The sequence below is a fragment of the Struthio camelus genome, chromosome 3, assembly GCF_040807025.1.
Source record: "Struthio camelus isolate bStrCam1 chromosome 3, bStrCam1.hap1, whole genome shotgun sequence".
Lineage (NCBI taxonomy): Eukaryota > Metazoa > Chordata > Aves > Struthioniformes > Struthionidae > Struthio > Struthio camelus.
The window spans coordinates 70,563,638-70,579,433 of NC_090944.1; the positions used below are offsets into that span (position 1 = coordinate 70,563,638).

The 15,796-nt window shown below is 40.0% G+C and overlaps 1 protein-coding gene across 5 annotated transcripts in view; it reads right to left on the reverse strand.

Annotated features, from left to right (window-relative positions):
* The window catches only part of ARHGAP18 (Rho GTPase activating protein 18), a 98,794-nt gene that overhangs the window by 37,883 nt on the left and 45,115 nt on the right, over positions 1 to 15,796 (reverse strand). For 2 of the 5 annotated variants that reach the window (XM_068938260.1, XM_068938258.1), the window contains exon 2: positions 1,053 to 1,252. In XM_068938260.1, the coding sequence (XP_068794361.1) occupies positions 1,053 to 1,252 (200 nt within the window). Of the gene's footprint in view, positions 1 to 1,052; positions 1,253 to 2,470; positions 2,620 to 13,736; positions 13,811 to 15,796 lie in introns of those variants that run through there. The other 3 variants (XM_068938259.1, XM_068938261.1, XM_068938262.1) reach the window with 3 other exon arrangements.

The window sequence follows — 15,796 nt, forward strand, 5'->3', positions numbered from 1 at the left end:
GGGTTGTGCTGACTGCCGACACCTCTCAGCAAATAAAAAAGAAAACAGTGGCTTTTGGAGTGAAGAGCCTGAACAGCAGGATCAGTGAGCTGGAGGAAGAGAAAGAGGTTCACATACTGCACAAAGGCTGGCTTTGCTGCCCAGAAAAGTGCCCTGTAGCTCCGTCAGGTGGCCGGCTCACAGGGCACGCTGGCTCTGAGCCTTCCTACTTTCTCCAGAGGCCGTGGTGCTACCTTCTTCAGGATATTCGTAAATAATGCTGCTATTTCAAAGCATCTAGGGAGTCAGAAGAACAAATCCCTTTGAAAGTTAATAAATCTCCTCACTGACATAGTGGCTATACTAAAACGCAAAGCTCACTGTTTTAACTTACTATTCTCTTCAGGACTGTGGGCCTCTCATAAGAATCTGAGAGAGGAAGATACTGTACTGCTAAAAATGAACTTTTCAGAGAACAGTCAAATTAAGAACATTATTTCTCTTTTGACTGATAGGACATTAAAAACAAAGAAATTGCCTGCTTCCGGTAAGCTCATGCCCTCAGGAGTGACCCATACTTGATGCTTCAGAGAAACAGAAATAATGCAACAAACCAACCCCAACAGTTACGGTTATAAGTCCAGAAGTTACTTACTAAGCTTAAATATAGTTAATCATTGACTTGTCTTCTAAATCATGAGGTTTCTATCCACAATAGCTACAATAACAAATTACTTACACAAAGGAACGAAAGGGTCTGTCAGTTTAACAGTAAACTGCAAATAAAGTTTAGGCTGCTATAATTTGCAAATACAGATCCCTTTCGGATTTTCTACAAATATCATTTAAAGAAACACTATTTTTTTTTTCTCCAATACAATTCTCTTCCAGTGCACCGCCCGTTTCTGGTGATGCGTATCAGAGACAAGTGAATTTTCGATAGTCAGTTTTCAATACAGTAACCTCCTTCCTGATTTAAGTGTGTTTGCTGGGTGCCATCTCTTGAAATAAGACTTAAAGTAAATCCCTGAAGCAGCAAACTGGTGTTCGTTCACAACAATGGATTTCATTACCATCTGGCTCTTTCACCACAAGTGCTTCCTGTTCCTCATGATTATTTCCCCTGGTTTCATGGATATTCTCTAGTTCTTTCCAGTAGTCATCCATAGACAATTCATCCAAGGAGTCCTGGGAACCTGAACGATCAAATGGTGCTCCATCAGGGGTCTTCTTGGAATTTTCATGGTTCATTGTATACTGGCCAGACCTGCGGCTATACATACAAAACGAAAATCAATTCTTGGTTAGTATTTTAAAATATAGGCCACAGTGATATCTGTGAAGGGAGTTAACGATGAAAACAGTATTAAAGCAAGCTACTGTCAAAATGCAAACCAAGATACTCAAAATAATTTTTAATACTTGGAACGTATTTTAAATTTAACATTTCTGCTATACATACCTCCCAATCTGGAACAGCACAGGAGTCTGTGTTAAAGAGGAAATAGCTATTCCAAGTTCTACTAATCCTAGTTATATTAGATCTTTAATTCAACTCAACTAACTTCATGGTAGATCTCTTCCCAGCATTACTATTCACAAAGAAATTTTGAAATTTCAATATTTTCTGCTTGAATAAATTCTAATAGCTTGACACTACTCAAAATCTCTGCTTTGCTTTTCTGCTTCTTTTGTTTTTATAAAGTTATGTCTGATATCCATGACCTTACAGCCGGGAAAGGACACAGCAGAATTACTAAAGGTATAGTTTGTAATACAAATAGTTGAGTCTAAACGTTTAATAAAAGTTATTTGTTTCTTTCTATGTTGCTTCCTCTTTGATGGAACGCTTATCACTTTTATAGTTTGATGTTACTATTTTTAGTATACTCTAGCCAATGTATTTTGCTAAGGCTTTCAAATCTCATCTTAGGTACAGCTTCAACTAGAAAAAAGAAACCAACAAGCTGATACCCCTGAGGCTAATCTTGACCTTACGAAGGCAAAATTACCACTGACCTAGCAAAGATTTCATCTTTAAAAGTGCAAAGTTTATTATGATGTCACTTAAGTTACCAGTCATCCTTACAGTCGATTATGCCAAATCAAATGCCTCAAACTGATTCACAGTTTCAGAAGGAGGAGGCATTACATGAATACCAACCTGATCTAACTTTGAAGTTGGTCCCTACTTTGACCAGGGGACAGGTTAGACAAGATGACCTCCAGAGGTCTTTTCTAAACTAACTTATTCTACTATTACGCCAGTATACTCAAAATTCTTCTTTATATTAAAAAAATAGTAAGTTCTTAACATTTCAGGAACAGCTTCAGCTGTCTCTTACGCCTGAATTTGTCTCTGTAGCTAAAAAAAGGAGGCATAGTTTGGGATTAACTAATAAATATCACTTATCGTGAGAGAAAGAACACAGCAAAGATCAAGCATTGTGGCTTTATCGCAATGTAAACCCAGTAATAAAGTCAGTCTTACCTTCCCATTTGGCTGACTTCACAAGTTTATCTGGAGTTAAAATAAAAGCAGCTAGTCCTCACATTTTATCTTGGGACAACTGACGCTTGTTGGTTACCCCAAAGTGAAAAAGCCATACCTTTCTCCCTGAAGATAAGCCCCTGGTGTGTACAAGTCACAAATCCTTTCACACTATATGTGCTTGAGTTTCTGATAAGAAATACTAACTATACGGACTTTGCCTTTAAAGGTAAAGAGCCTGGTAAAGAGCCTTATGGAAGGACTACTAGTTCCCACCCATCCTGCCTCTCTGCTCCAGGTTCAAGTTAATAAATGACAATGAATTCCCAATCTAATATGCACCCCAACACTGTTCTGAAACCTCTCCTTACTTGAAGGTTCAGTGAAAAAACAGAAAGGAGTGTTTGAGTGATAATGAGCTCTTACTGGTAGCATGTGTTACCTAATAAATACAATTTCTCCTTGTAACTACCTAGGCTCTTAAACCTTTCCCTACAGACATGCTCCGTTTGTGACCACCTTGAATCCACCACTAACTGTTGCAGAAAGATGCTCACGGAGCAGCACGAGAAACCTCCTCGAAAGGTGAAGTGGCAAGCAGCAACCAAGCAGCATTAGCCTCAGGAAGCGGGTCGGACTTGCCTTGCTCCCTTCCTCGTACGGCTCCAGGTGCTCAAAGCAGCCTGAATCTCTTCTTAGAAGCAGACTGTACACTTGAACTGCGCAGGTAGTGAGGTCAGATTTCAGCTTATTATCCTTCCGTTTAGGCACGTGAAGCCGCGCACCCATTTTGCAGTGGCCTTTCACCTTTGGAACTCCCTGCTCTGGCCGACCCGCCGGAGCTGAAATTTAACCGTCACGGCGCAGCGCGCAAACGAGAAATGCAACACGCCAAATCAGTGAAATGCATCCACTTTTGGCGGAGTGGGGGGGGCCCTCTGGCAAATTTACGGGGAGTATTTTGCGGCAGATAGCTGTTCCATGCCACACTTCCAAGGGAATGCTCATCCTGCTTTTCCAAAAAAAAAAAAGGAAACCCCTTACGTTCCCCAGATTCCCACAGAAGTCTGTCTGGAAATGGTACACCCGATATTTGGCAGAAAGCGCTCAAGCCCATTTTCAGGGGCCATATATTAAAAATATTCTATTAATTCTCAAGAAACTGCACCCTTCAAGCACAGGTCACTCGCATGTGCTCAGAAAGCTGCCTCAAGGGACACACTCCTGCTCATTGTTTCAATCAATGGGCCTGCTCTACCCGACCAAACATAAGCTACTACTCTTATAGCTACTTTCCTTCACAGCCTGACCCTTTCATATCTCATTAATGAATCAATACAGCAACTCCCACCTCTGAGCAAGCACCGATGCCACTACTCACTGGGAAAGACCACAGCAAGGAGCACACAATCAGGAAAACCACCCAAGAAATATTCATATAAAAACTTCATAACTCTCCTATGAATCTACTTTTAGGTTTGCTAAAAGCTATCAGACCTAGAGTCAACAGCAGTCTGGCTTTCCAAGAGCTGAGGCCACAGATGATCACACTGATCAAATTCACCTCATTGTTTCTTTGTATTCCCTTGTCGGGCTCTGCTAATCTGCTCTCCCCAATTTTTCGCTAGATTGTAAACTCTTTCAAAGCCATCTTCCTGTTCTGCGTTTGTCCACATCCACAGTTATCATTTCTACAGGCAAGGACACAAATAGACCTTGCATGAGGAGAGAATAGCTGCTACAACTTCAGCCAACAGAACCGGTCAGGTCTGCACAATTCAGCCTTGTCCTTGTTTTCACTTCATTTACTTCCAGTTTCTTCCTTTGTATGCCCTATTAGAGTAGGGTGCCTGTGATGCAGCAGGATTTGCTGCATGAACTGTGCAGGAGCTATTCCGGGCATCCTCAGCTCTCTCTGCCCTACAAACCCCCATGCACACAGAGACACAAATGAGAAAGACAATTTGAGGATAACGAGGATAACCTTTATATCACTGCGTTGGTGCAGAGGAGAAAAGAAAAAGAATAAAAACAATGCACAACATGGGGGGAAAGGACTGACAATGAAGATTTTTATTTTTAGTTCTCTGTTGACAACACTGAGAACATGGGTCTTCTCAAGTGATCTCCCACTAAATTCAAGCCCTTCCCAAAAAATATGTTTGCTAAGCACCAGTTGCAAGCCACAGAATAAAAATGCATAGCTGGGAACAAGCTAAGGTCAAGAAAAAAGAAGACAGGGGAAGGAGGCAAACAAACTAGCAGTCTTAGTAATAAAATCTTAAAGAATCTGTAAAAAGAGAGATGCTTTAAAAATAATTAATGACACATTCCAAATAAGACTCATTAAAAAATTAAACTTGAAAAAGGATCTCAAATATCCCGAGTGGCAAGCTTTTAAAAGTTTTCTAGACTGCTTTCCAAAAAAAACAGCACTAGGAAATAAGCACAGTCCACTACAAAAGACTGTTAATCTGGCTGCAGAAAACAGATTGCTTCTCCAGCACATTATTCATTTTTCAGGTGTTCAGTTTTTCTATCTAAAATTTCAAGAACACAGCTGCTTTCCATGAATATCTCCATTTCAAATAAACCCCTTTCCTTTCCCCAGAAAAAAACTAAACTATTGCTAACAAACACAATCACTTAAGAGTAATCTTGAAAGACTATTCACTTAGAATTCCTGATCACTAAGCAGGAAGTTTATTCTCCTGTAGTTTTTTTTTTCCCCCTCAGAAAATCCTTATTTTCACTAAAGTCTTAGTTAACAACACTCTCAAACTCTCTCCATTAAACTCTTATTAACATCTATTTCTAATCATTAGTATGTAGTTTATTCTTCAAATAGCTTTATTTGAAGAATACAATACTCATATTTCCAAATTATACAGTCAGTTCTGACCTCTGATATTCAGACACATGCCCTTTCCATGCCTATGGGATTTTTGCCTATTTATCTCAGTCCAAAACTGAGCCCCCAGGCATAAAATCATTTATTCAATATAGTTAAACATTCCTTTATTGCAGTTTCTTAGCAGAGTCAACCTTCTTTCCCCACCCACTGGAGATGCACTTATTTATTAGAAACATCAGGGATGCAAGAAGAAGCACTCCAAATCTTCCAGAGGGGAGCCATTAAAAACAATTCTTGTAATGAACACCACACACACTATATACGTTGTAAAATTATGAGGATGCATCTCACAAGAAAATAAAACAGATTTGGACTATTTCATTAGGCACTGGTGAGCTCCGTGTTGTGGCAAGTACTTAAGGGAGAAGACAAATGTTTTGCTTTTCCTTTATTAGGCTTTTCCTTTTGCGACCAACAGTTTGCCTTTCTCAGCCTATAAGAAAATATGACCCACAACATTAATCACTGTTTTACACGGTCATAAAAAAGGGGCACTTTTTTCTTCAAGTTCTGTCAGCCTGATTTTCATCTCATCAACAGCCACTTTATATTAGTGCAGTTGCCTTTATTCCTTTTTTTTCCTATGAAATCTAAATCTTCTTGTCCGTTCCAGACAGTAAGAAATTGGTTACTTGACGTTAACCAGTTATTAAGGTGTTCTTTCACTGGCTTTGCAGATAAATTCACTTCACAGAAAACTAATTTGGCCCTCACTCCCATCTTGTTTCCTTAAGAAATAAGGATTACGTTGTCTGTTAAAACAGTGAACGATTAGAAAAAGGTAGCTTTTTCATTTCTATAGTACTAGCCACTAATCTTGGGTCTGAGTGTCATCTTCTTTTCCTGCATCCCCTATACAAACACAATAATTGTATGGTATCCTTACACACTACATATAGGTACACAGATAGTAGATGTGCAAATATCCTAAAAGGTAGAAATAATAAATGCAAGCACGTTCATTGCCATAAAAACTAGGGACTATAAATACACTGTTCAACCAAACTGTTGCCAAACTGTTCAGCCAAGCACTGTTGAAAGAGAAGTGGAGTTCGTCTAACAGTATTACTACAGGAAAGCTCATCCATTCCAGTAAAGGACAAGGTCCAGCTGTTAAATACTGTATGAACACAAAGCAAAAAAGATACCAGTCCCCATAATCCATTATCTATCTACTTTGTGAAAAAATGAAATGTAAGCAAAAGGGAGGAATGAGATAACAGTAAGAAACACTTTTCTGCAGGCAAAGCAGGCATTTCTGTACAGAGTCCTTTTTTCCACCTGCTTTTGCCAAATGAAGCCTGGCTTGCAATATCTGTTGATTCAGGCCTGAGTAGAAACTGTCACAACTTTATAAGGTTTTACAACAGGAACAAGGGAAGAGGCCACCTGATTCATTTCTGGGTTTGACCTCAGTTGGGATTCAGCTCTTTGGGGTTACCTAAATAAGGTTCCTCCGCAAGCTGCCTAATAAAGTCTATGGGAGTCTTAAACACTGCCTTTAAACAGGCTCGAAATTGAAGGCCGATTCAACATTCTACCACACTGAAAGTTTTATGAACATGTATTTACATTAGCCAGCTTTTATTATTGAGAACAATGCAAAAAAACACTGTATTATCAAGTGATAGAATTATTTGCCAGACTGGATTATTACACATACCTAAGCTGTGCGCTGGAAACACAATCTTTCTGTTCTTGGCCTTAAAAGCTTTTCTAAGTAGTTCTGGCTATAAGCCATTGCTATTGGGTTTCTTGTATGGGCAACATCTAAAGCACTGCAGCCCCTTCAGGTACACTCTCTGGTACGCCAATAAACTAGCACTTTCCTTCCAGACTTACATAAAATAATAGAAAACATATTTGAATACAGCTATACTACACAGCAACTTCTAAAATGCCCAGGCCAGGGGAGCAATGATTCCAAAGACTGTTTGGCTGTTTACTTAAAAGCTATTATTCTTACTGTTGCAGCCATACCTCAGCTGATATTCTGGCTCATTGACACTGAACATCATACAAACAGAAGTACGAGTTAATAACCTGATACGCAAGATACATACAGCTGGGAGACGGGGGAAAAAAAAAAAAAAAAAAAAAAAGATGGCCCAGACAGACAGGTGAAGTGTGCTGTTAAAATTCAGAGAGCAAATCTGTGACAGAAACGAGATTACTTCTCAGGTCTCTGTAGTCCTTCACCACTGGACCACGTAGCTTTAAAGATTGGGACCCAATAATGAACTGCAAGGCAGATAAAATGAAGCACTATTGTGTATTTGTGAAAGACTCCAGCACTATGGCTAAAAATAGAGCAGCACTCTCAAAACAGTTATGTTGTTGACATAGCAGTTACAAAGTAAAACAGTGATTCACAGAAGTCACTTTAAGTTTGTACAAAGGCTAACTAGCTTTAAACAACCAAAAAATGCCTTCAGGGACTGCAGCCCATTTTGAAGTGTATTTATCGAGCAATCACGTCCATGGGATACTGTGCTCTTAAATATAAACACAAGACTTCCCACATTCTTTCAAATCTAAATAAACAAGAAGAAAAGATAAGGAGAGGGAAATAACGTGGTCTCCTGTTCCACTTCTCGTCCTAAAAGCTGAGCCACAGAAGTGAGGGGCTAAATAAAGCCCCAAAGTGCAATGCTCCCCCATTCCTCCCCACCATCCAAAAAGCCAAGCAGCGCTCTGAGGTGCAAAGACTTCTCAACAGAATTAACGGAGAAAGTGCTAATTTAACGGTTACAGTGGTTGCCAGGCTTGAGCTGCATATTCCTGCCTGGGACTGTGGCCTGGAAAGTGATCTCCATAAAACTTGGTAGGTGTCCTACTCTGGTCTTACACACTTAGACAGCAAGGTTTTGGGAGAAAGCACAGAAAAGACTTGAGACTCCTGGCTTGAGGCAGGAAACACTGTGCTACACAATCACTAAAACCCCTGCGCTGTACCACACGAACACCTAGCTTTCACGAGTGCATCAGTTACACCTTGGCCTTTTTCCCTTTTTTTTTTTTTTTTTTAAATAAAATCTTCATAGTGCCTGCTACTACAGAACTTCTCATAGCCATGCTGCCTACTAGGAGGGCATCCTGATCTTTCACAGCTTCTAGGCAAAGCTACAGTACAAATGATCAGACATGAAGATAATGCAAGGCCTTGATTCCAAGGATGTGGTTAAATCAAGAGTATTTTTTACCAATATTCTTTATGAATCAGTTTCAATCTTATCTTTAAGAAATCTTTTTTCTGCCACCCTATTCCTTTGCACAGTATTCAGCACATTAGTGCAGCTTTGAGCACCTTTGAAAGTCTTCTGTTAAAAACGATCAAGCCATAACTCATGTGCCCGTCAAAGCAGGTTGTTCTAAAAGTAACTTGATTTTGCTTTAGTGTTCATGAAGTGGCAGAGTAGTGACACTACATGACTGAAAGGGAAGGAGAGAGGGAGGGGGAAGGAGAGAGGGAGGGGGAAGGAGAGAGGGAGGGGGAAGGAGAGAGGGAGGGGGAAGGAGAGAGGGAGGGGGAAGGAGAGAGGGAGGGGGGTCTTTGACTTTTTGTATGGCTTAACACATCAAAAAGATTATTTTTATTTCATTGACAGCTAAAATATCCTGGCAAATAAAAGCTGGTATCACCAGCTTTCAGGAGCAGCAGGGAATCCCTTAGTAATTCCTAACTAGACGCCAGTCTGGACGTTTGGTTTCCAGAACAGTGCAGTATTTCTCATCCTTTTAAAGTGCTTTATTTCTTTCCAAAGGTATCAGAGAAGGTTTAGATTGAGCTTCTACTTCTACATTTCATTCTAGCTCTTAAAACTCATCATCCGTTGCAGCAACTGCATCCTTCCCTTTCCACCTTTTCTATTATTTATTCTTTCCATGACTGACTGCAAACTCTCTGTGATTCAGTCTTGCCAAAAAAGTCACACAGGGCATGCAAAGATAATAGTAACTAGAACAAAATAAAAGTAATTTCCAGTAGTACAGTTCTCTCATAACTTAAGACTTTTCCTATAGTTATGTTATGACCTTACGGGATGTTCTGAATGTCAACTGCAAGCTCAGCCTTGCCCAAATCCTCCGTAAATTCAGAAGCAAAGCAATAACATAGGAATTCAGGCAAAGTTCTGCTCTCCTTTCAGAGAGAGAGTACCAGGTGATTGCAAAGAGGGTGTAAAACAGTTCTAGCTTTCTAAATGAGCACACAAAGGGCTGAGCAAGGAGAATCAGGTCTCATGGGATTTTTTTGTAATACCGTCAGCTGCTGTTAATACCTGCTCAAAACTGCTCTGGAGATTAACAACAACAACAAACCCCTACACACAAACTCTGGCATTTTAAACACCTCTGTGAATGATAAATGCAAAACAGCTGCCGGACTATAAGTCTGAAAAGTGTATATACATTACTTTAACTATGCTACATCCAGCCATACCCTCATTATTTCTCACATAAAGAGTTTTTATGTTATTGAAGATGACCTTCCTCCCTTCTTCCCCAATCCCTGTCACTGAAGAAAGCAGTAAGGAAGTTGTGGCAATGACATAGAATATTACACTTAATACTCTAATCCACTGCACCAGAAATGGGAGATTCCAGATAGGATGCCAAAATCTAAGCTGCCCTAACTATATACAGCAGATCTAAGAAGATTAAAATATTTCATGACCTTTCCTTTAATAGGACCTCTTTTTCCTACAGAGCCATTTAGACTCTATCTATTTCTTCCCATTTCTGATTAGATAAATTATAATTATGGTAAACTGATATACATACACATCCTGTTTAAAATGGTGATATATAATGCGTTTCAAGACCATTGGCCCCTGTGTACGTACATGTGAAACAATTTATTATCAGAGAAGGTGCCACCATTGTAACACACGTAACATCTGTGTATTAACACTTACTTTGTGAACATTTGCAAAAAAATTATTTGATGTGCCAATCCTGATTGTTTCAGAAGAAAAGTGAGCCTGTTCTCCACGCAGCTCCAGTCATAAAACCCACCCCCACAAAATAACTGGATTAATTGGGTTTTCTTGGTTTGGGGGGCTGTTTGCCTGCCAGTGTCTGAGCTGTTCAACATTCTCATTTCACGCTTTTAGCTTTATTTTGCAACCATAAGAGACAGAAGTCTGCTTATTTCTTTTAGTGAAAGGTGAGTCTTGCGGCACTCGGATTTGCGGCTTTAAATAGAACATCACATATAATCAGATTTGCAATAAAATTGTCACAGTTCGCTAAACTGAGAGTAAGTAACAGAAGAAAATAAAGTAGTTTTTCCGTCAGTATTGACAAGGTGAAACAGACTATGGCGTGCCAGGTTGTGCAGGTCTAATACTTTTTAATTCTCATACTGATTGAATGAAGACTCTCAAAGGCTTTGAAAATATATACCTATTTTTTGCCCATATATAAAGATTTCTGGTTCAACAGCATACTTTTTAGGAGGAGAAATCACTATTCTTGGGAAGGCCAAATCTGCCAGAGAGGAAAACATAGGGATGAGGGAACCTAATGCATGACCTGTATATATATACAGTCACACAACTGGCAACATTTTTATAAGTACCTTAGCAACTTGTGCCCGTTTTTAGAAGAGCTGGAAGTCATTACAGAACCTTGAGTCCCACTGAATGAAAACAGAAGTAAGTCCCCAAACACAACAGACACTCAGCATATTTCCCTTGCAGACAACCCTAACCATATTTAAAGCTCTTGTTTTAAACAAAACTTGTTGCACAGAGCTAGGAAAACAAGGAAACTAATGGAGCCACTTGAATCTCTTCTGTCGTATTTTTCACTCTGCTCGTTAGTCCATTTATGTGCCTTTCTCATTTCTTCTAACTGCCTCCCCCATCATCTGTTCTCACATGGACACAGATGTTTTCCTCTGCAATTCTGATGCTTTTCATTCTCTACAATTAATATCATTACCAAAATATATGCAAAATATATTCTCTACAATAACTCCCATGCAGCTTATTGGGAAAATATTCAGATGTATCATATGTATTTTAAAAGTACACTCCATTTTGTTAAAAAAAGCAAGTTTGTAATCTTGTAAGAAAACCACTGGAAGTAATCTTCTCACAAAGAAGAGAACAAAACCTGTGTGAGATTACTTCAGACTCTACAAAATATCAAAGAGAATAAAACGGAAAGTGAAATAGATACAGTACTTGTAATTCCATTGTTGAGAGGCGCAGAGAGGAATGTTTTAAATAATTTATTTTTCTTTTCACAGTGAAAAAAATAAGCCTGCCAGCAAAGCCCTATTTCAGCTATCCCAACAAATACCAGGACCATCTAGTAAAGTAAAGTTACAGGCATGAAATGATATTGGAGTCACTTTTGTGCCTCTAAAAGCAATTAGTTCTCTAAAAGCATTAGCTCTTACCACGTTAAAGAACCTCTGAGTTAGACTTATAACCCTGTTAGTTATAAATATCAGGCCTACAGCACAATTCAGTAACTCTGTTTATGCTTGAAGGAAATTGGCATGCATACATAGTCAATTTATTACAATATAATCCTGATATCCAGAATAAATTATAAAAGAATTTGTATGAGCCTTCCCAAACAGCACGGAAAGGAAATTCATGCCACAGTCTCAAGACGTTCGGTAAGGAAACTGTTTTAATTATCCCAACAAACCACCAACAAAGAACCACTAAGACAAAGCGGGTAAACACGCTCGTACAAAAGCGGAGAAGAGACGGCGAGCAGACAGCAGAGGAGCCTGCCCAAAGAGCTGAAAGGGGACCCACACGCAAGGCAGGCCACAAACAAATGATACCAACGCATGCTGGTCTGTGCAGAAACTGAAGCAAAACATCTGAGGGGCCAAGAAGCATCCCTGAAGGCAAGGAGAAGTTAAGAGAGACCAACCTGAAGGACACCAAAAGGGACGGGCAAGCAGGGCTTAATTCAGGTTCAGCCACTGCATCTTCTCTTTTTCTATCAAATTCCTTTTTCTCAGCAAAGACTCCCAGGACATATCTGTTCCTGGGATGTACCAACTAAATTGTTCACGGCCCTCTCTGTTCTACACCATGCACTAATGAACGCTTCCAGAGGTTCTATGGTCCAGCAGGAACCCCACAAAATAAAATAAAGTTACGTTAATATCTTCTCTCCCCCTCATATTGGTGGTTGTTTTTAAGACATTAGTAGACAAATTATAAAGCAGGAGGCTATTAAGAATGACAGAGTCAGTCCTTCCCTCTCCACCTTTGCTACCGTCTCTCTTTTCCAAATGTTGGCAGGAAAGATATAAAAGTGTGTAGATTTTTCAGCCAAGCTCCCTGCAAAGCTTTACTGGCTCTTATATGCATAAATATTATTTATTATATAAATATGTCACTTCACTTACCAATCAAGTACACAGATGTATAGCTACCAATTTGAATATACAAACGTGCAAGTTTGGAAGCTGGCAGTAGCCATGCCATAGAAGCATGGTTTAGGAGCTCCAGCCGCTCATTTGTTTCAAACCACCACAGGTTAAGGGGGGGGCGGGTATCAACCTATTTCAGAAGATGCCAATCAGTTATATAAAACAACATTAACTATCAATTAGTCTTTCAAGATGATTGCGTCATTAGCATTAATCGTAACTCTTACACTGCATGCCCAAGCAAAAAACTTCAAAGGTCTAAAGGAAGCAAAAAATGACACTGTACCATTTTTTAACTTTCCCCATATATCTAAGAGTTAAATTCATGACTTTGACTTCAGATATGTTCCTTTGCATAAACAAGGTAAAAATAGCACATATTCACTCATAACACTAAGAAGCTATGATTACAGACCCCAGTAATAATCAAGGAAAATGAAATACAATGCTCCACATAAAACCTGAAATATGGTACAATCCACATGCAGATGCTTCTATAAATACAAATTTATATTTTCTTTGGCCATATGTTCATACTCTGTGTACAAAAGAACGAGAGCAATGTGATGCACTCTAAAGTATTGCTATCTGTGGTTTTCAGTTACAGGACCAAGCTCCCAAAGCTAGACAGCTGTACTTCACATTATGAAATGCATCTTCTACAAATAAATACCATATGTCTTTATACAGTATCATATGTACACAGAAAAAAAAAAAAACAACATTTGCTGCATGCAATATTAAGTCACATATGAAAATTCCATTATAATTAATTTGAAAGCATCATATTATGACAGTGGCCTAAGCCTGAAATCTGGAGGAAAGGGGAAGGAGGAGAGAGGGAGAAACTGAATGGGCTGGATCCCGGTACACAGAGCTTTTACAAATCTAGACAGGGATGGGAATAAGACACGAGGCAAAACAGAGCAGAAGCTGCATCATACCCAGCAAGTCTGCTCCCAGCTCCAAAGGTGCACAGCCCTACAGCTCCATCCATCCTCATCCCGCACACTGCTTCACCAGCCCTGGCAGAACATGGGGATTCTAGCTCTGAAGTTTTCCTTAACCCTAAAAATTTCAAATGCACATTTCCTCATGGGAGAACCAGCACATACCAGAAATGTTCGGGGGGTGATGAAGGAATTGACTGTCCCTGGGCTGAGCTGGGTGAGAAATGCATCGTTTGAGTTCTAACAGGGTGACTGTTCAGCCCTCTCCTACCAGAGGCATTAAAGGAAACTGCTTCTTAATATTTTCCGCACTGAAAACACGCTCTTGCAATATTAAAAGTTTCTTTGGACACAAGAAGTATTTAATTGTGTAAGCAGTCGACTTAATTGTGTGAGTAGTCCAGTTCATCTCAAAGGATAAAGAATAATTCACTCACCAAAGTAAGGCACCTGGACAAAGCCTTATTATATATTTATAAAGAATATACAAGTTCTAATAGCATAACACTGAAATGGAAGCATACACTTGTCAGCTTCAAAAGGATTTAAAACCTATAATTAACGTCAACAGAGCAATGGCAAGGGAAGTTGAAATTCTATAACACAAAATCTACCACACATTTTAACCTAAAGAGGAGAAAGCAGACATTCAAAGATGACAAATACCCATATACCTAAACAATACTATTTGCTGAATTCTCAGTTCCCTAAATGCAAGACCAGTTTGCATACTTGACAGCTTCTGCCATCCTTGTTGTGTGTCTTTACCTGAGGTGCTCAGATCTCCTTGCTCTTTGAAAATCTGGAAAGTACTACACAGAATTTAGAGCTATTTACATTGACTTTGCCCTCTAGACAACTTCCCTTTTTTGCTGTTTCGTTACAACTCATTCTGAACTAAGTACATCGGTTACCATGATTTGTGTAATGCCCTCTGAGAATCAGTGTGGTTTTTTTATTACCAAGTGTATACAATATTGCTTTATATGAGATAAGACGCAGACGCTGCCTCCACACTGTTCCACAAGACTGCCCAAGTAATGTTCTTTGGCTCAGGCTCTTCTCAGTTCACACTGTCTTCACTCCAGGGCAACCTCAGAGGGCCCCCGGGGGAATATCACCAAAGGTGATACCTCACAGCCACCCCACACTTTTTAGTAATAGTAAGAGGTGGACCCCATCCTTTGAGTACCCTTCTTGGAGCAGCCTAAATCTGCATTCCTGAACAACCACACTGCAAGACCCCCGGATCCCCCTGTCCTCACGCACAGGCCTCTTCAAACACAGCACAAGCCAGTCTAACACGATGACCCTTTGAGCAGCTAAGCTACCTCACACAAAAAAAACCCTTGGCATTACTTTTTCCCTTGTACTACTCATTCAACTTGACACCGCAGAAGACTTCCCAGAACGAGACACAGGACTGAGACTGAGCCCTGTCATTAGTTTTTCCTTAATGCTATTTAATCCTGGAGGTCCTTAGGAAAACATCTGCATGAAATCCTTTAAGGGAACCAGAAAGTACAGTTGAGTCATATCTGTTCAGCAGTTACCCATATGTGAGCCTGCCACAGCTGGATGTGCCAACCACCCTGGCTTTCTTCCAAGCTATCAAGGCAGACAAACTGTGGCAGACAGATCTTGATATATCTAGCAAAAAGAACATGTAGGCACCTTGGCGACATCTCCTTGATTTAATTTTCCTCAATATAATGGAGAGCTCAGCCCAATAGATGATGAGCAGGCCTCATTATCTAGCAGCAGCAATTGGGTGGCAAACTTGCAGAGCGGGTGCTTCTGGAAAAGCCGAACCAAGAGGCATGAGGGAGCCCTGGTAACAGAAAAAGAACAATACCCTCTTCTGGTTGAAAGGGTCACAGGCCTCCTCCTTAGGCCTATCCATCCACTACACGGATACGGACGTCCTACCAGTAGCCTGGCCCAGTAAAGTGTGCCATGACTCCTCACCACAGCAGTACAGTCCCACACTTCCCAGATGGCAACCGGCTGGAAGCAGACTGGATGGCACATGGACTCACAGAGCTTGAAGACCA